The sequence below is a fragment of the Tyto alba genome, unplaced genomic scaffold, assembly GCF_018691265.1.
Source record: "Tyto alba isolate M040663 unplaced genomic scaffold, T.alba_DEE_v4.0 Super-Scaffold_32, whole genome shotgun sequence".
Taxonomy (NCBI): domain Eukaryota; kingdom Metazoa; phylum Chordata; class Aves; order Strigiformes; family Tytonidae; genus Tyto; species Tyto alba.
The window spans coordinates 8992135-9008699 of record NW_024881307.1 but is presented as its reverse complement, the minus strand read 5'-3'; the positions used below and the strand labels follow the sequence as shown (position 1 = coordinate 9008699).

At 60.9% G+C, this 16565-nt stretch overlaps 4 protein-coding genes across 4 annotated transcripts; 3 read left to right on the top strand and 1 right to left on the bottom strand.

The window, feature by feature from the left end:
* The first annotated feature begins 2640 nt into the window (after positions 1-2640).
* On the top strand, positions 2641-4143 carry NNMT (nicotinamide N-methyltransferase). Its single transcript, XM_033005579.2, has 3 exons — positions 2641-2894; positions 3288-3495; positions 3597-4143. Exons 1-3 carry the CDS (start codon positions 2735-2737, stop codon positions 4030-4032), a joined length of 804 nt encoding a protein of 267 aa, XP_032861470.2. The 5' UTR covers positions 2641-2734; the 3' UTR covers positions 4033-4143.
* A 389-nt stretch (positions 4144-4532) lies between these two features.
* On the bottom strand, positions 4533-7052 carry LOC116964807. The gene is made up of 2 exons (XM_033005576.2): positions 5732-7052; positions 4533-4707 (listed from the first exon to the last, which is right to left on the bottom strand). Exons 1-2 carry the CDS (start codon positions 6581-6583, stop codon positions 4654-4656), a joined length of 906 nt encoding a protein of 301 aa, XP_032861467.2. The 5' UTR covers positions 6584-7052; the 3' UTR covers positions 4533-4653.
* Positions 7053-7347: 295 nt separating this feature from the next.
* Positions 7348-9663, top strand: RBM7 (RNA binding motif protein 7). The gene is made up of 5 exons (XM_042800405.1): positions 7348-7484; positions 7648-7810; positions 8248-8350; positions 8672-8765; positions 8912-9663. Exons 1-5 carry the CDS (start codon positions 7389-7391, stop codon positions 9302-9304), a joined length of 849 nt encoding a protein of 282 aa, XP_042656339.1. The 5' UTR covers positions 7348-7388; the 3' UTR covers positions 9305-9663.
* A 169-nt stretch (positions 9664-9832) lies between these two features.
* Positions 9833-14966, top strand: REXO2 (RNA exonuclease 2). The gene is made up of 7 exons (XM_042800406.1): positions 9833-9981; positions 10071-10154; positions 10313-10390; positions 12132-12243; positions 13007-13115; positions 13201-13254; positions 14540-14966. The coding sequence occupies exons 1-7, from the start codon at positions 9859-9861 to the stop codon at positions 14667-14669; spliced, it is 690 nt and encodes a 229-aa protein (XP_042656340.1). The 5' UTR covers positions 9833-9858; the 3' UTR covers positions 14670-14966.
* The last annotated feature ends 1599 nt before the right edge of the window (positions 14967-16565 follow it).

Genomic DNA, 16565 nt, shown 5'->3' with positions numbered 1-16565 from the left:
TGCGAGGCAGCTGCTCTCAAGCACCCATGCAAGCCACAGGCACTGCGGAGAGCCCAAACCACGAGCGCCTCGAGGTGCTGCGAGGGCCAAAACCCCCCACGTTTTTTCCCCCCACCCTTTATAAGCTGCCCAGGTGATGGAACGAGGCTCAGGTGCTGCTCCTTAGGCTGATGGGGCACAGGCCTGGCTCAGCTGGGGGCTTCCCGCCTCCCCTCCCCGCAGCTTTCTGCAGGGACTTCTCTTTTTTTTTTTGTGTTGTTTTTCCTCCCTGTAATGGCAGATTTTGTGCATTATCCAGGAAAGTAAGCAGAGCAATACGTTCCACAGCGTAAATATCGAAATGCTGTTTATATCAATCAGAGAAGCACTTAGGTAGAGATGACAATGGAGCCCGCAGAGCCCTAATCACACACTTTGATTGAACTAAAAGTACAAGGGAAAATGGAAATCAGACGCCTAGAGCCGAGATTTCAATAGGGATGGAAAGCTGGAGCGGCAGAGGCGTTCGGGGGGCTGCTCCCGGCTGGGGGGGCCGCAGGGACGGGCTCTGCCGCCCATTTCCAGGAGCAGGGAGCGCCGGGCTGGCGGCGCGGGCCACAACAAGGCAAAGCCCCAGGATGGCCACTGCTCCCACTCCGAAGTGTGCCGCGGCACCCCGGGTGCTGATACTTGGTACTTTTGTCCCCCAGATGATGTCATCCAGTGAGCGGGAACAGGCTCTATGGACCGAAATGCCAACACTGCGCGGGCAAGTCGGGAGTGATCGCTCGGATTTTATGGGTGGCTCTCACCGGGCACGTCTCCCCTGGTGCTCGGGGCAGCAGGCGAGGGGCAGGGCACGCGTGGGTTCCTTTCGCTCCCTTCTCCCTGTGCAGGGATTGCAGAGAGCAGACCCCTCTCCTCCTCCTGCCAGCCCGCCCAGGCTCCTTGGGAACGGCCCCACAGAGCCGCCGGCCCCGTTGAGACGGGAGGGAAATGCAAGTGAGCCAAGCAAACCTCAGGAAAAATGTAAATATTCCGCGAGGTGTGAGAACCGGGGCCCCTCAGGAGCACAATTTGGGGCTGGCAGGGCTGCCCATTCCCACCCCAGCACTTTCCTTGTGGGCACGGACAGCAGCACCACTGCATTTTACGCTTTGGTATCAGCTTTACTGCTGGCATCTTCCCTTCCATGAGAGCATCCCCTTGCGGGGCAGGGGGGGATGAGACAGGGTGGCCGCACCTCGCTACGGCGTGCAGCACCTCACAGGGTTCCTTGAGGGCTGAGGATTTCACAGCGGGGCAGATTCGCCTCTCCTCCACCTCCCGGTCCTGTTGCGGTGCTGAGACTTCAGGCGGCGGGGAGACACCCCCCAGGGCATCGATGGGTTTTATCGCTGGGCTTCCAGCTGCAAGGCTTGGGGCGGCCGTGGTCCAGCTCGGGGGGTGACGTCCCGCGGCAAAGAGGCCCCCGGGTCTGCTGGCCGGGGCCGGGGGGCTCCCGTGGGGCCGGTGGCTCCGGAGGCCGTTTCAGCCCCGGGGCTCAGCGCCCCAGTCGCGGGGCAGCGCTTGTTGTCGGCTCTGCGCTCGGAAGAAAACCTCTTGAACGCGTTCATCTTTCAAGCTGACATCCTTTTCACGCTTCGTGCCGTCGGCAGCGGGTTTCGCATCGGCGGGTCCGGCCGTGCATGCGGCATGGCGAGGAGGGTTTGTTACGCAAAGTCACCTCGGGATCTAAAACCGCGCTTATTAGTCCGAGGATGATACGGCGGCTCATCCGCCTGTCACTGCTAATGACAGATCTTTAAAAAAGCAGAGGCCAATTATATAGATTCGGAGTCGGTAATGAGCCTAAAACTGTTTGATCATTTTGGCTCCTGCTGGGTGAGCGGGAAGAGGGCGAGATGCTGCAGGGACCTGCCGCCACGGAAGCGCGGGGCTCTGCTGCCTCTTCGTGGCCAAGGAGGCGGCTGCCACCGCGTCCCCTCTGTGTCCCCACCGCTCCCCGACACCGCGGCCGAGGGGCTGCGGGGACCCCGGGCAGGCCGGCACCCCCCGGCCGGCGCAGCGCAGGCAGGGCCGCGGGGTCCGGGCGGCAACAGCCACGCACTGAGGCTGGGAATAGTCCGGGTTTCGGGGCGAGGAGGTGAAACTGCAGTTTTCCGAGGGGAACCTGAAAAAAATAAAGCCGACAAAACCGCCGCAACAGAGCTGAAATGTCAGCAGGTGCCTTTCGCAGGCTGGCGGCCATCCCTCCTTCCCACGGGAGAGGCACTGACGGTGTCTCCCAGCGCATCCTACGGCCCCAAAACTTCCTCACCACGTCCTGTGACCCGACACGCCGGCTTCAAGGCTGCTGCGACGGAGCCGAGGCTCGGGCGCGCTAACGCCGCTTGCAGAGCTGCCGGGCTGTGCCCACCAGTGATACCAGCTCGCGCCGGACGGGTTTGCTGCTGCCAGTTGCTGAAAAGCTCAGGACATGGGATGGAATCCAAGGGATTGCGGGGACGGGCAGTCGTGCAGGGGACTGCACGGCTCAGGAGCTGCTGGGGGGGATCTCAACAGGAAGTTTTTTTACGGGAAAAGTAAAGCTGGGTGCAAAAACAGAGCGCGAGAGAAAGCCCTGCTCGCGAGAGGAGTGTGTTCAGCCGCCCCCGGAGCAGGCGACGCCGGAGGGAGGTTAAAACTGAAAGGACAGCAAGGGCTCCGCAGCGCCGGGTGGGAGGAGCGAGCGGCAGAGCTGGCCCTGGGCAGGATGGACGCTCCCGCCGTCTTCACCGACGCTGACTTTTACCAGCAGAGTTTCGACCCTCGGGAGTATCTGAAAGAATTTTACGGCTTGAGCGACAGCCAGGGACGGGCAAACACCTTCCTGATGCAAAACCTCCGGAGCCTGGTTAAAATGTTCTCCTTGGGTGAGTGACCCCGCTCTCGGTGCTGGGCAGCTTCGGGCGACGCCATTTGTGGGGCTGCCCTTGGGTGGCACGAGAGCTACCTCCGTGCTCTCTACATACGCACACACCCCCCCTTTTCGTGTGAGTGTGTGTGTGTGTGTGTGTGTATATATCTATAACTATATATATATATGCACGCCCGTCTCTCTGTGCATACAGAGCTTTGCCAGCTGGAGTTGTTCCAGAGTTTCCGGAAACACGTCCCATCCGGGCTGGGAGTGTCCTGGGGCACTCGGGATCGCGTTGCGGGGTTGGGGGAAGCGCAGGGCGACGGGGCTGCGGGGCGGCTCTGTGCCGGGACACGCTCTGCGTCCTCACGGGGCTGGTCTCCCCGCTTCCTCCTCTCTGCACCAGACGGGCTGAGGGGCGATACCCTGATAGACATCGGCTGCGGCCCCACCATCTACCAGCTGCTGTCCGCCTGCGAGCGCTTCCAGCAGATCATCGCCTTGGACTACATGGACCAGAACCGCCGGGAGCTGCAGAAGTGGCTGGGGAACGAAGCGGGAGCCTTCGACTGGAGGGCGGTGGTGAAATACGTTTGTGAGCTGGAAGGGGACAGGTGAGGCTGGCTTCCTACCCCCGCCCACGGCGCACACGAGGTCGCTGGCACAGATGTGAAATAACTGCATACCGAGCCTTCACCCCTTTATTTATTGCTAGGGAGAAGTGGGCGGAGAAAGAGGAAAAGCTGAGAGGGAAGGTGAAGCAGGTTCTGAAGTGCGACGTGACCAAAGCCAACCCCACGGACCCCGTGTCCCTGCCTCCCGCCGACTGCCTCCTCTCCACCCTCTGCTTGGAGGCCGCCTGCAAGGACCTGGCCACCTTCCGCAGCGCCCTGAGAAACATCGCGGCCCTCCTGAAGCCGGGGGGGCACCTGGTGATGCTGACCGTCCTCCGGGAAACCTACTACGCCTTCAACAAGCAGGTCTTCTCGTGCCTCCACCTGGAGAGGAACGCGGTGGTGGAGGCTGTGGAGGCGGCTGGCTTCGATGTGAAGTTCAGCGAGGTGCAGCCGTACGAGCCCGGCGACGTCCGCACGGACTGCGAAGGTGTGCTGAGCCTCGTGGCGTGCAAGCGTGCCTCCATCACCGGGTAGCGCGCGGGCCCTGGGGAGGAAAACAGCAGTGTGGTTTCAAAAAGCCCCGCCGATGTCACCCGCGGCCACTTACCCCTTTCTCTGAAAGCAAATACACACATGAGTGCCTGAGCAGTGTCCGTGGGCTGAGATTTATGCAGCGCGCCCAGCCCCAGCACTCGAAGCCCCGGCTGCGTGCCGGGGCCGACCCCGCCGGCTCGCCCCAGCCCAGAAACAGAAACTGCACCCAAGTCCCTTCCCCGCCATCCTCCCAGGTCAGAGCGGAGCTCCTGAGAAGCCTCCCTCTTTCAGCCATGATGCGCTTTTTAGGGACCAAAATCCATTCCTAGGGGGAAACAGTTTGGCTGCGAAGGCAGCGGGACTGTCCAAACGCAGATTTGTTTCTGGTTTCCCGACAAATCCTGCCTGCTCTGGCTAAAAAGGGGGGGGGAGGGGGGGTGAGTGGGGGGAAAAGGATGCCGTCACGGGGAGCAGCACGCAGAGAACCCAGAGTACCTGGTGGTCTTCTCGGTAAGCTTGTAAAAATAGTCTGACGAGATGCCGCAGCCCCGGCAGAACGTACCGGCCGGGCACAGGGCAGGAGGGAAACGCTTGCTCTCCCCAAAAGCATCCTCCAACGGCTCAAGCACTGCTGCCCACGCGCAGTCCTTGTCCCACGGTTACAGCCAGCCAGACCTGCAGCACACCAGACAGTCATTTTAGAGAAACTCGGGCCCTGACATTTTTAACAGTAATTAACATTAGCGCATTCAACACGCCTCAATTCTCGGCAGTTTTTTTGGAGTAAACGTTTGGGATTTGTTGCCGAAGCTCCCCCTCCCCTTGTTCACACTGATTTTCTTTTGGGGTAGTTTTGGTTGCAGGGTGAAAAGAAATAGAGAAGCAGGGAGTTTTCTCACTGGATATGCACAGATAGAGTCCCATCGCAAATCTTACTACTACTGACAGAAGAGGCTGGCATAAAGAAGGAGACAGAGAGGGAGAGAGAGAGGGTGCTCCGGGCCAGGAAGGAGCTGAAGGCAGAAATAAATCCTGGTGCCAGCTGCCACACGAGCTCCACAGCACCCTGCAAACCCGGGTAGGAACCAGAGCGGTGTGGCCTTCACCCCGCCCCATCGCCGTTCAGTTTCGTGGTACGAACCTCATGGGGAAAAAAAAAAAACCCACTGAGGCATTCAGGGCTGGAGGGAAACCCTGGCCCCGGGACAGACCGACAAAGGTTGTCAGGTGGAGCCGCGTGTGGCCCCAGGAGCGTACAGCGGGGATGCCACATCGGCGAGGGGAGCAGCCCTTGGTGACACCACCAGCTCCGGCGCTGCTCGGCGTGACTGTCCCCAGAGCCAGCGGGACACGGCCCGGGGGTTGGCACTGCCGGATGGCCCCGTCGCCCAGCTCCAAAGCTGGAAACCGGAGGGTGCTCGGAGGCAGCGCGGGACCCCCGAGGCTGGCTCCTTACTGCTGAACGGCACCCCCCCCCCCCCTTGCCATAAAGACCCCCGCGCCTGCCGGCGCCGCGCAGTAAAGGCAGGAATTCAGCAGCTGCTGACATGTTCTCTGGAAATAACATGCCCAGGTCTTGTAGCGCCGGCGTCTTTAATCGCTGTTTAACTGTTTGAACATCGGCATCGCTGGGGATTTTTATGGTCTGTTTAAAAAGCACAATGATTCCCTTCACGGAGAAGTTTGTAGCTACAATTACCCTTCTGTCGCAACCTGCCAGGAGCCATCCGAAGCCTTTCCCAGCTGAGGGGCCGGGCGGTGTTCTGCTCGCTGGCTGAAATCGCGGCGGCACGGCCGGGCGCAGGTCAGACCCGTGTGACGAGCGGCTCGGCTCTCCCCTCGCCCGTGCTGGCGCTGGGAGCAGCAGGGTGCAGCCCGTGGGATGGAGAGGGTGTAAAAAGGGAGGGCAGCGTGCCTCCCCACACCCCAGCTCCCCTCCGTCCGCCTCACCCCGACTCTCCCCGCGCCCGAAGCCGAAGCGGCGGCACAAACCAGCGGCCGAAGCTCGCTGCGGTGAAGCTGTGGCTTCTCTCGGTGCCTCTCCCTCTCCGTGGAGCCCCGGGATGTTCCGTGGAACCCAGGAACGAGGCGTGTGGTCGCCCCGTCGCCGGCCGCGACCCGTCTCCCCGGAGAAAGGGCTGTCGTTGGCAACGGCTGCACCCGGCCAATCTGCGGTTGGGTGTAATGACTGGTGTTTGGGTGCTGGCTGCAGGGAATTTTTTGCTTGAGCCGGACCGCGACGGGGTCCCGCACCGCGGGAGAGATCAGAGCCGGACCCGCGAGCTGGGAGACGTGGGGTGTCTCCTGCTGAAGGGTAAGTCACCCAGAAAGGCTGAGAGGGGGGTGTGAGGCACGAGCACCAGCGATGATCCCAGGAGGGGCTAACTGCTCGGTTTGCCTCCGGGGCAGAACTGGGGGAAGTTTCTGCGATATTTAGGAGCGCCTGCATATTGAAAGTGCAAGCAGGCAGCTCAAGAGCAGGTCTTGCCCACCAAAGGGAAAAAACTGTCTGGTTTTCCACTTTGCCTCTTTGAAGAGCAAAAAGAGGCATGAAACAGCAAGAGGAAAAGGGAATAAAAACACATGACAATTAGAAGAGCGGGCCTGTGAAAAAGCGTTGGCCGTTCTCTCCTTGTTGTTTTTTTTTCTGGGTCTGGGCTGCCCCGGGCAGCACCTTCCGTGGGTCCCTGAGTGTGGGGCCCCCACGCACGCTCCCGGCCAAGCCCGAGGGAACCTAGAAAGGGGGGAAAAAAAAGCAGAGGGAAGCAAACGAGGCTCCGGGGAAATTAAGGCGAAGCGGAAGCCCTGGCAAAGCGAGGTAATAATTTCCTTTCTGAGTGAGTAACTGTTTAGAATGTAACCAGGCGAACACGATTAAAGCAAATGAATATAAATTCTAGGTGCGGCGGTAAGTAATGAAGTGGAGAGAATGAACAGCGCCTAATTAACAAGAAAATAGGATCTGCCATAGCGCATCGGAATCGAAGGAAAAATGAAGGGCCCAACTTCCCCTGTCACAATTTTTCCTGATGGAGAACGCCCCCCTCTGACACCCGGAGCACGGAGCGCGGTGACGGGGAGGGGAAATTTGGGAAAAAACTCGGCGAAGCGAAGCCGCCAGGGGAGGAATGCCCGGCGCCGGGGTTTTACCGGGGATGGGGGGGTGGGAGCTCCCCCCCTCGCCCGCCAACAAGGGGTTAATCCGTGCCCCCCCCCCTCCCCTCCGGAGCACAAGGGGTTAACCCGTGCCCCCCTCCCGCCCGGCGCAGGGGCGGGGCGCGCCCGCTGACGTCAGGGCGGCGCCTGCGCAGAAGCGATCGGCGGCGCCGGGGCGGGCGGGCTGCCCGGCCGCGGCCATGGGGGCGGCGGCGGCCGAGGCCGATCGGACCCTTTTCGTGGGGAACCTGGACCCCAAAGTCACCGAGGAGCTCATCTTCGAGCTGTTCCACCAGGTACCGGCCGGCAGCCGCCGGGCCCCGCCGGGGGGGGGGTGGGGTGGCGGCGGGGTGTGTGTGTGTGGGGGGGGCAGGCCGCGGCCGCCATTTCGGGGCGGGGACGGCGGCCGCCGCGGGACAAACCTCCGCGCCGTAACGCGCCGCTGCTCTGGCCCGGCAGGCCGGGCCGGTGGTGAAGGTGAAGATCCCCAAGGACCGGGACGGGCGGCCCAAGCAGTTCGCGTTCGTCAACTTCAAGCACGAGGAGTCCGTCCCCTACGGGCTGAGCCTGCTGAACGGCATCAAGCTCTACGGGAGGCCCATCAAAATCCAGTTCCGCTCAGGTACCCGCCGCTCCTCGGGTTTGACGGGGGGAACCGCGCGTGGCGCTTCCTCAGGCGCTCACCCGCCGAGGAGCCAGCGGGTGCGTGGGGCAGCAGCGCCGAGCGGGCGCCCGCTTCGCTCCCTGCACTGCAACGCCAGACCTTTGTCACTCGTTACCAGGCTTAATCCCTGAGCTGAGCCTTTTGTTGCGGTGGTTTTGATTATTCCTCTGTGCCCTCCAAAGCTGCTCTACCTGAGCGGTAAAAGTCGCACCCGCCGTCCGCCTCGGCCACGGTATCGCCACCCCGCCGGGTACTAAAACAGTCCCGGCGTCATCGTCTTCTCTCGGGGGCCGCTGCGGGAAGGCGACCGTACCTCAGTTTCTGGTGACACCCTTGGGGCCCCAGTCTCTCGAGCGCGTGCTGGCCGGTCCCCTGAAAGGTTTCTTTCTCTGCAGGGAGCAGCCACGCGTCCCAGGATGGCAATGCCTTGGGGTCCCCGCACGGAGCCGCCAGCGCCAGCCCGGCCGGCGCAACCCACCCAGCATCGACCTGCGGCAGGTACGGGCCCCGTGGGTCCATGTCGGCTCCAGTGTTTGCACAGCTCGTGGCACACCTGGCTGCTTTTCCAAGCTTGTGGAGCGAATGCTCCCATCCCTGGTTCGCCTCTTGGTGCCTGGAACCCGCGCGCAAAAAGGGCAGCGTGGTGGTTTCACGCCAGACCCGCTGAGGAGAGCGCAGGCGCATCAGCGCCCGTTTCCCACCACGGCAGCGAGCGCTCGGCCCGGCACTCTGTTTGAGACGGGAGGAAGACGGCTCGGCTCCACGCACCCCTTGGTCCTGCGTTTCCAGGTGAAGGGGTGAATCGTTTTCTCCCCACAGGTACGAGCGGGGCGCTGAGAGCACGGTGGCAGCGGGTTTCTCCTCGGCGCAGCGGTCCCTGCCGTCGGCCGACAACCTCCAGAGACCAGCAGCGGTATGCCGATCGCTTCTGCGGCCGCCCAGGGCTGCCCACCAGCGTTGCCTCTCCTTTAGAGTCCTTTCCTGTCCCGGCTGTGAGGGGTGGGAGCGCGCCCCTAGAGCGCCCCACGCCCACCAGCCCTTTCCCTCTTCTCTTTCCAGATGAACGCGTGGCAGCCGCCGCACTTCGGAGGGAAGTACGAGCAGCCCGGCTTCGCCCTGCCCGGCTACCAGCACACGCCCCACGCCTTCCACCCCTCGCCGGCCCCGCCGGTGCCGCGGCGCCCGGAGGGGCCGGCCCCACGCAAGGCCAGGCTGGGCACCCACCCTTACCACCCCGACAGCCGGCACTTCGGGCGCGAGCCGCGCTTCGGGGAGCGGGGCAAGAGGGAGGAGTACGGCTTCGAGGAGAGGGGCCACGAGGCCGAGCATCACTACAGGGCGGGCCGGGAGGAGCCTGCCTACGAGGACAGGCACCGGGACTGCTGGAGCCACGACTACGACTACCGCAGGGAGAGCTACAGAGAGGCCAAGTGGCACCCGTCGCGGCACTAGCGCCGGTGCGAGGGACTTGATGGCCAAAAAGGCTCCATCTACTTCTTACCGAGTATACGTATATAAAAAAAAAAAAAAAACAAACCAACAACCCCCCCAAACGCAATCCTTAGAGATTACCTTTTAATGTCTGTAAAGCAACTAGCGGCGGCGTCCTCCTAAACGCGCGTCTCGTTTTTGAAAGCATTTGCTCTCGCGTGCCGGCAGGGTAGTGTGGGTGTCGGGCAGCACGGCGAGGGGGGCCGTGCTGGGCCTGGCGCGTTCCGGCTCCTTCAGTATCTCACCCGGCGTTTTTTTTATACGGAATATTTGAATAGTCCCTGGCTTAGAGAAGAGCATTAAAAGTCTCTCTGAACGAAGCAGTGGGTAAACCCTCCTCCTTTCCGTGGGGGGAGCGCCCCGGGGATTTTCGGGTGGGCGCGGCGGCGCCGCCGCGTCCGGCCGCGCCTACAACTCCCGGCAGCCCCCGCGGCCGCCGCCCGCGCCCTCTCGGCGGCGCCGCGGGGCCCGCCGGGAGCTGTAGTGCGGCGGCGGCGCTTTGCGGCCTGGCGGCGATGCTGGGCGGCAGCCGCGCCGGCCTGCGGAGCTGCGGCGGGCGGCTGTGGCGGGGCCGGCGGCGGGCGGCGGGCATGGCCGGCGGCGGGATGGGCCAGCGGATGGTCTGGGTGGACCTGGAGGTGCGGGGGCCCGGGGGGGGAGCGGGGAGCGGGAGGAGGGGGGGGCGCCGCGGCCGCGCTACTGACCGTGCCGCTCCCCGCTGTGGCAGATGACGGGCCTGGATGTGGAGAAGGACCAGATCCTGGAGATGGCCTGCCTCATCACCGACTGCGACCTCAACGTCCTGGCCGAGGTGAGGGGCGGCCCCCGGGGGGGCCCCGCCGGCCCGGAGCGGGGAGGGGACCCCCCCGGCAGCGGCCCCTCCGGCCCCCGAGGTGGCTGCGTCGCTCGGCTGCGACTCCTTCACGCAAAACTTTTTCGCCTTACCCTCGGCTCCTTCTCTCCCGGCAGGGCCCCAACCTGATTATTAACCAGCCCGACGAGCTGCTGGACGGCATGTCCGAGTGGTGCAAGGAGCACCACGGGAAGGTAACCCCTCCAGAGCGCCCGGGCGACCCTTCCCCTCGCTTGGCAGCGATGGGGATGACATAAAAGTCAGGATTATTGGTTGCGCTACAGTCCCCTTAGACGGGACAACTGCCGCGGCGAGCAGTTTGCAAGCGGAGGAGGAAGAGAACGGGAGGCAGTGAGTGTCGCCCCTACCTCGTACCGAGGAGCTGCGGCGTGACGTTTTGCCCGTCAGCACGGCGGCAGGCTGCCTTCGCGTGTCGTTTAGTCTTCGCCCTGCCTCTCGGCTGCCCCAGAGAGCGGCCTCGGCTCTGTGGCCGGGTGTTTCTTAAGTTTAAGTAGAGCCGGGAGCATCGGCCGCGGCCGAGAGCCGGCCAGCTCGGGGGAGCTGCAGGCAGGGCAGGGCGCCCGGCGCTCGGGAACTCCCCGAAAGCGGCGGCTCGGGCTCGCACCTCCCGTCCCGAGGGCGAGGAGTTGGGTCTGGCTCCCCGGCTCTGCGTCGGACGGGCTCCTCCGGCAGCTCCTCCCCGTGGAGCCTGTTCCCTGGTCCATAAAATAACCCAAAAGAATTAGCCCTGGTGGGGAAGGGGAAGACGGGGCTCAGGGTCCCAACTAAGAGTAGGCGCAAGATCACCGTAGAATAGTCCAGAGCCCACAAAGAGCAGAAGCATCGCTGCCAATTCCGATATTTGGGGAACTGAACGGACCGGGTTAGCGTAAACATTGCATTGTTGTTTTCGCCCGAAGAAAGCCTTCCTCCTTGCCAGCAGCAAGGAAGCGAATGGATTTTCCAATCCCTGAATATGAATTGAAATTCAAGTTACTTTTCAATTAAGGGCAGAAGTTTTAAGACACCCGTAACCCCTCCCCCTCCTTCCCCCTTCAGCATCTTACTCTTCCCGGGAAGGATTAGCAAGAGTTTGGAAAATTAATATTAATTTACCGTGATGGGTGCTTTTCCCCTTCTCCAGTCGAGGACTCAAACTCTGCTTCAGTTCACGAGCAAATTGAAGATGGTAGCATACGTTATCGCTGCTCCTGAGGAGCTACTTATTTTTAATTGACTAAGAAAAGAGGAGCAATTAGAATATAGATGAAAATGCAGCCACATAATGAATTTTTTAACCACCACTTGGATCTGTCAAGTAGATTTTTGTGGCACAGTCATGGAAATATATCGTGCAGCCAGATGGAAATAAATCACTGAGAACACTTGGAGCAGATTTGACATTTAACTGTTGAAAAAAAAGACGGAAGGAACTTTTCTGATTTACAGGAACCTCGATAGACACTTGGGGCAGGATCCCGGTTGTTTCTGTTTACTTATATCTGCTGCTCTGTGCTGGGGAGGCGAATGCCTCTTCTTAAACGGAGAGCAGTGCGGTGCTGCCCCACGTCGTGTACGTGCAGGTGTGCAAACGAGGCTCGCGGGACGCCTCGGTGGTTGGGAGGAGCCCCGAGAAAGTCCAGCAGCCGGGAAGGACGGAAACCCGACCGAAAGCGCGGGACAGCCCGCGCCGTTGGGACCGTGCTGCGGGCGCCGGCGTTTGCCTCCTGCCCATCGGTCGGACCCGCTGGCGGGGCTCCCAGGGACAGTAAGGGCACGGGGACGCCCCAGAGTACCGAAACGCGGCGCAGGGTGGGGCTTACCGGGGAACGACCCGCACCTGAAGGGCTGAGCTCGTGCTGGCGAGCGCTCCTGGAGGCATCCACCGTGGCGCTGTGCTGCTGCTTTCTGAGAGATGCCTCTCTTTTTTCGCAGTCTGGCCTTACGAAAGCTGTGAAGGAGAGTAAAATTTCATTGCAGCAAGCAGAATATGAGTTCCTGTCCTTTGTACGACAGCAGACACCTCCGGGTCTCTGCCCTCTCGCAGGTAAAGTGTGTTCTTTCTTCATTACACCGGTGTCACCCCCCCGCAGCTGGCAGCGGGACGCCGAAAGGCTGATGCACGTGGCGGGGCTGCCTCACTTCGCTGTGCTGAGATCTGGCACGCAAATCAGGACCTGTTTAGTAAGGAAAGGTTCAGTAACGGCATCATCCATTCTGCAGAGTCCCCAGGGCAAATCCTGCACATCTGTCCTGGGCGAAACTTCAGTTCCTTGTTGCAGTAACGTTTCCACGTACACAGTGGTCGTTGGGGCGGGCAGCTTGACTACCGACAGCCGGCTGCAGCTGCAAAGTCCGAGCAGCAAACCCAGCGGCACCTTTTCCTCGCTGTGAACCGAGCCAAACGCCAGCCCCTCAAAACGTGCTGCTGCCTGGAGCTGCGCACGGGACGCGTAGATACAGTCTGGGCCCGGTGCTAAGCCAGGTGACGACCCGTGACCATTTTCCCTTGGCAGAAAACCCGATGCTTGCATAAGCCTTTGCGATCTATCTGTGCGGCAGAAATTGTAGGAGTGGTGACTGAAGACTTAATGGAGGGATTACGTATTTAAAGTGTGTGATCCCGCAGTGGGAATCTGACGAGCCCTCACGATCACGTTTACTAGAAAGCAGGACGAACGAGCTGCTTGTGAACAGCTTTTCATACCCTGTGATCTTTCGCCGGCGCACTCAGCCTGCTTCTCCTTCAGATGACACGCGTCGTAGCTTTGTGACGCCGTCGAAAAACGTCTCGTTTTCTGTCTTTGTAGGTAACTCTGTCCACGCAGATAAGAAATTTCTTGACAAATACATGCCTCAGTTCATGAGGCATCTTCATTACAGGATCATTGATGTGAGCACTGTCAAAGAGCTTTGCAGGTAAGTGTTCCCCAAATGAAGGAGCCCGAGGACGGGTAATCCCTACGGCGGATGACACAGGTGTCCCTTTTTTCCCCGCCTACAGACGCTGGTATCCAGAGGAATACGAGTTTGCACCCAAGAAGGCGGCTTCTCACAGGTAAGGTTGGACTTCGGGCTGCCGCGGGGCAGGGCTTGTGCCGCAGGAGCCACGCTCTTCACGAGCAGGGTGCGGAGCTTCCTGCGGGCGCCGGGCACGCCGTGTCCGGTGCAGACGACGGCCGAGGCTGCGCGCTTCCGCTCTCACCCGTGTCTTTGGCTCCTCCCGTCTGAGGCCTGGGTAGTGTGGGGGAAGGGGGGCGTTATTAAAACACAGACGGTCGGAACTGTTTCCTTCTCCCTTCCCATTCGCTCTGTGTACTGTTCAAGCCGAGATGCTTGTTTGGCAGCATAAATACAGCTGTGGCGTCTTGGACACAGCACAGGGAGAAACCACCTGAAAACCGTCGCCTGGCGGTGGCTGTGGTCTGTCCTTGTTGTGGGCAGATTTGCTGGCGGAGACACTAAAACGGGGCGACTGCAAACAGGGAGATGAGAGTTCCATTCCTGGCTCTTTCCCGGGTCCGTAACCTGTCGGAGAGCTCCTTCTCCGTTCTGTGGCAGGGTTTCATTTGGAACGGCGCTCCTGCCAGCTTCTGAGCCATCCCCAGAAGGTGGAAGTGCCTCGAGGTTTCGGAAGAAAAAGGTTCTGTGCAATCTTAACACATAGGTCTGGAAAGCTACATCTTCTAGTGCTTCCGACCGGAGGAGACCGTGGGCCCCGTAGGCTTTGCTGAGTCCACCTGTACCGTACGCACAGTAACCGCATCCGTCTTGCTCCTTCGTCTGCGCAGACGCCACGTAGCGCCCCGCACGAGCTGCCTGCGCGCTGGAGTGTCCGCGGTGGACTTCTGTAGGCGCTGCGGAGAACGGCGGCGAAAAGGAGCCGCGGCACCTTTACCCCTGTGCCCCGACGTGGCCGTGCCGGGCGGGAGAGGGGGCTCTGGTGCAGAGGGGGAGAAGGGTGGCTCTGGGAGAGGTCAAGAACCGGGCCAGGCAGGAGCTGCAGGCAGGGCTCCCAAGCGCCCCCCCCTCTCCTCTCGGATTGAGTCGCTTTTAATAGCCGGAGCTGTCGAACCTGTTGCCTTCCAGGAGCTTCCGTGTCCCACGGTGACATAAAGTAATGAGCTGCATGTTCCTCCCTGGCGCGTCGGCGCCGGTGGACTTTTACTGCTTTCCATGTACCCGGGGGTGGCGCGGGCTGTTTTTATTTCTGACAGGTGTGCCATCCGCCCGTATCTGAGTTTGATTTCCTAGAGCCCGGAACGTCTCGGAAGCGTTGGAATCCAGATGTAGCTGAAGATGCGCGCGCCGGCATTCTGAAACCCTCCTTAATTCTCTTTCAGAGCACTCGATGACATCAGGGAAAGCATCAAAGAACTCCAGTTCTACAGAGACAGCATCTTCAAGAGGAGAACGGATGAAAAGAAAAGGAAACTCATAGAGAACGGAGAAAGCGATAAAGCTGCCAGCTGATTCCTCATCTGACCACGCCACCCCCCAGCACAAACTAGATGTGTCTCCCGGTTGTCTTCCGTTGGCCAGCCTCTCGAGAAGCTGCACCCCTCAGTTACCTTGTTTCGTAACAGCTGCTGAAATGCAGGTGGAAGCCCGAGTTACTGCTTCTTTTCTGTCAGAGCAAGGGATCGACGCACTCGAGCCTCAGCAGCGTCTTTGTTTCTATGTACTAGGTAAACCAGGCTGCTTGATACTCCTCTTTAGCCGGCCTTAGCTGCAGTCTTTCGCCACACAATAAAAACAGTTCTGTTGAAAGATGGTGTTTTCATGCAGCCTTTCTTCTGTGCTCGCCCAAGCTGCGACGGGAACCAGCCTCTCGTAGCTTTGCGGAGGACGACGCTCTGGGAAAGCCTTTTCGTTCCGCGGCGGAGGTGGGTGGGCGGGCGTCTGAGCTGAAAGCCCCTGGTGCAACCCGCTCCCTTCGGGAGGGGGCTCAGGCTGCGCGTCGCTGGCTCCGGGGGTCCCCTCCCTCCCGAGCGGGGGGCGCAGAGCCCCGAGCGCCGCGGGTCCCGCCGAGGCGGCGGCCGCATCGGCCTCTCCTCGTCGCCGTGAAAGCGCTGCCCGTTTCCACTAGGAAACAACGAAAAGCTGGTGCTGTCACCTGGGCCGACCCGCGGGTCAGGTGTGCAGTCCGGGAAAAGCAAAGTAGGAAAGAAATGCCGGAGAGGGGCCTGGCCTCTCTGCACGTGGCGCCGCCCTCTCTTCAGCAGCGCCTTTCACAACACCGGAGTTAAAACAAAAGCGCTGCTAAAGCACCGTTTAATAACGGAAACTGTGCGGTAGCTCCTTACTGGAGAGCTCCACGCAAATCACGCCGTACAGCAGCTAAACCGCACGTGGAGCGGGGACAGCTGTGATATCCCAGCGACCGACGGCGCAGGCGTGAAGACTGAAAAAACCGAAATGTATTGCTGGTTATTGGGCAAAACCACACAAGTAACTGAATCGCTCGGTGTCTGTGCGTCCTCGGTGCTTGCTGCCCCAGTAATTACTTCAGCGTAGCGGCTGCTAAGAAGGTGCTGCAGAGCTTTACAGACATTAAGCTCTTCGCTAATGGAAAAAACAGCGGGGACAGGTCGGAAGTGCTGGCCCAGAACCGCGGCGATGAATTCCCCCGGCAGCCCTTCTGCCGGGGGAATTCCTGCGAGGCGGGGGAAAGCACCGGCAGCACCTCTGCCAGCTCTGTTAGAGGGAAGGTGGAAACGTGGCTGGACACCCTTCCTTAGCGGTAACGGCTGAAGGACATCAGCCAAATCTCCCCCCGGCAAAATTTCCTCTGTTTTCCCCTTTTCAATTCCATTTATCGCGTCTGATGTTTCCGCTGCTCCCTCAGCAGCACCGGCGAGCGGGCTAACAGCTCTCTAAACGCTGCGTGAGCCTCACTCCAGGCGCGCGAGGAATCACGTCGATTTAATGGGAGCGTTTACGTGCGCGTTGAACCTTTCCGCGTGTTCGGTGCCCTGGGATGGAGCCCGGGGCCGGGGGTGCCCGCGCTGACGGACGGGGAGGAGCAGCCACGCTGCGACACGCTACGGCCTTCGGCAGCGCGAGCGCTGGGCGATGCCACCACAACCGATTTGCTTGCCTAAGAAATGCATCTTGCTGCTTTCGCTGGGCCGCGTTGAAAAACAAATTTCTACATTAATTCCTCAAAAATGGAAAGAGTGGGCAATGAGGGAGGTGCAGCTCGTCCCTCGGCCTCTGGGGTGTTGAAATAACACAGATTTGCGATTGGAAGGTGTGTGACATAGCGCTACATCCGTGACGGGAGGCTCTGGAGGTGCTGCCCGGGCTGTGGCCCTGGTGGGACGCAGCCCGGCTTTTCCTCCCGTTACCGACATCAGTGCAACCTTC

Bases quoted from the DNA above. Each gene is read 5' to 3' on its own strand.
- NNMT (XM_033005579.2), top strand. From the start codon at position 2,735: ATGGACGCTCCCGCCGTCTTCACCGACGCTGACTTTTACCAGCAGAGT. The intron at 2,895-3,287 runs GTGAGTGACCCC...TCTCTGCACCAG, and splicing joins GGTTAAAATGTTCTCCTTGG to ACGGGCTGAGGGGCGATACC. The intron at 3,496-3,596 runs GTGAGGCTGGCT...ATTTATTGCTAG, and splicing joins TGTGAGCTGGAAGGGGACAG to GGAGAAGTGGGCGGAGAAAG.
- LOC116964807 (XM_033005576.2), bottom strand. From the start codon at position 6,583: ATGCCTCTTTTTGCTCTTCAAAGAGGCAAAGTGGAAAACCAGACAGTT. The intron at 4,708-5,731 runs GTAATTGTAGCT...GGTGTGCTGCAG, and splicing joins TGGCAGGTTGCGACAGAAGG to GTCTGGCTGGCTGTAACCGT.
- RBM7 (XM_042800405.1), top strand. From the start codon at position 7,389: ATGGGGGCGGCGGCGGCCGAGGCCGATCGGACCCTTTTCGTGGGGAAC. The intron at 7,485-7,647 runs GTACCGGCCGGC...CTGGCCCGGCAG, and splicing joins TCTTCGAGCTGTTCCACCAG to GCCGGGCCGGTGGTGAAGGT. The intron at 8,351-8,671 runs GTACGGGCCCCG...TTCTCCCCACAG, and splicing joins CCAGCATCGACCTGCGGCAG to GTACGAGCGGGGCGCTGAGA.
- REXO2 (XM_042800406.1), top strand. From the start codon at position 9,859: ATGCTGGGCGGCAGCCGCGCCGGCCTGCGGAGCTGCGGCGGGCGGCTG. The intron at 12,244-13,006 runs GTAAAGTGTGTT...CTGTCTTTGTAG, and splicing joins GGGTCTCTGCCCTCTCGCAG to GTAACTCTGTCCACGCAGAT. The intron at 13,255-14,539 runs GTAAGGTTGGAC...ATTCTCTTTCAG, and splicing joins AAGAAGGCGGCTTCTCACAG to AGCACTCGATGACATCAGGG.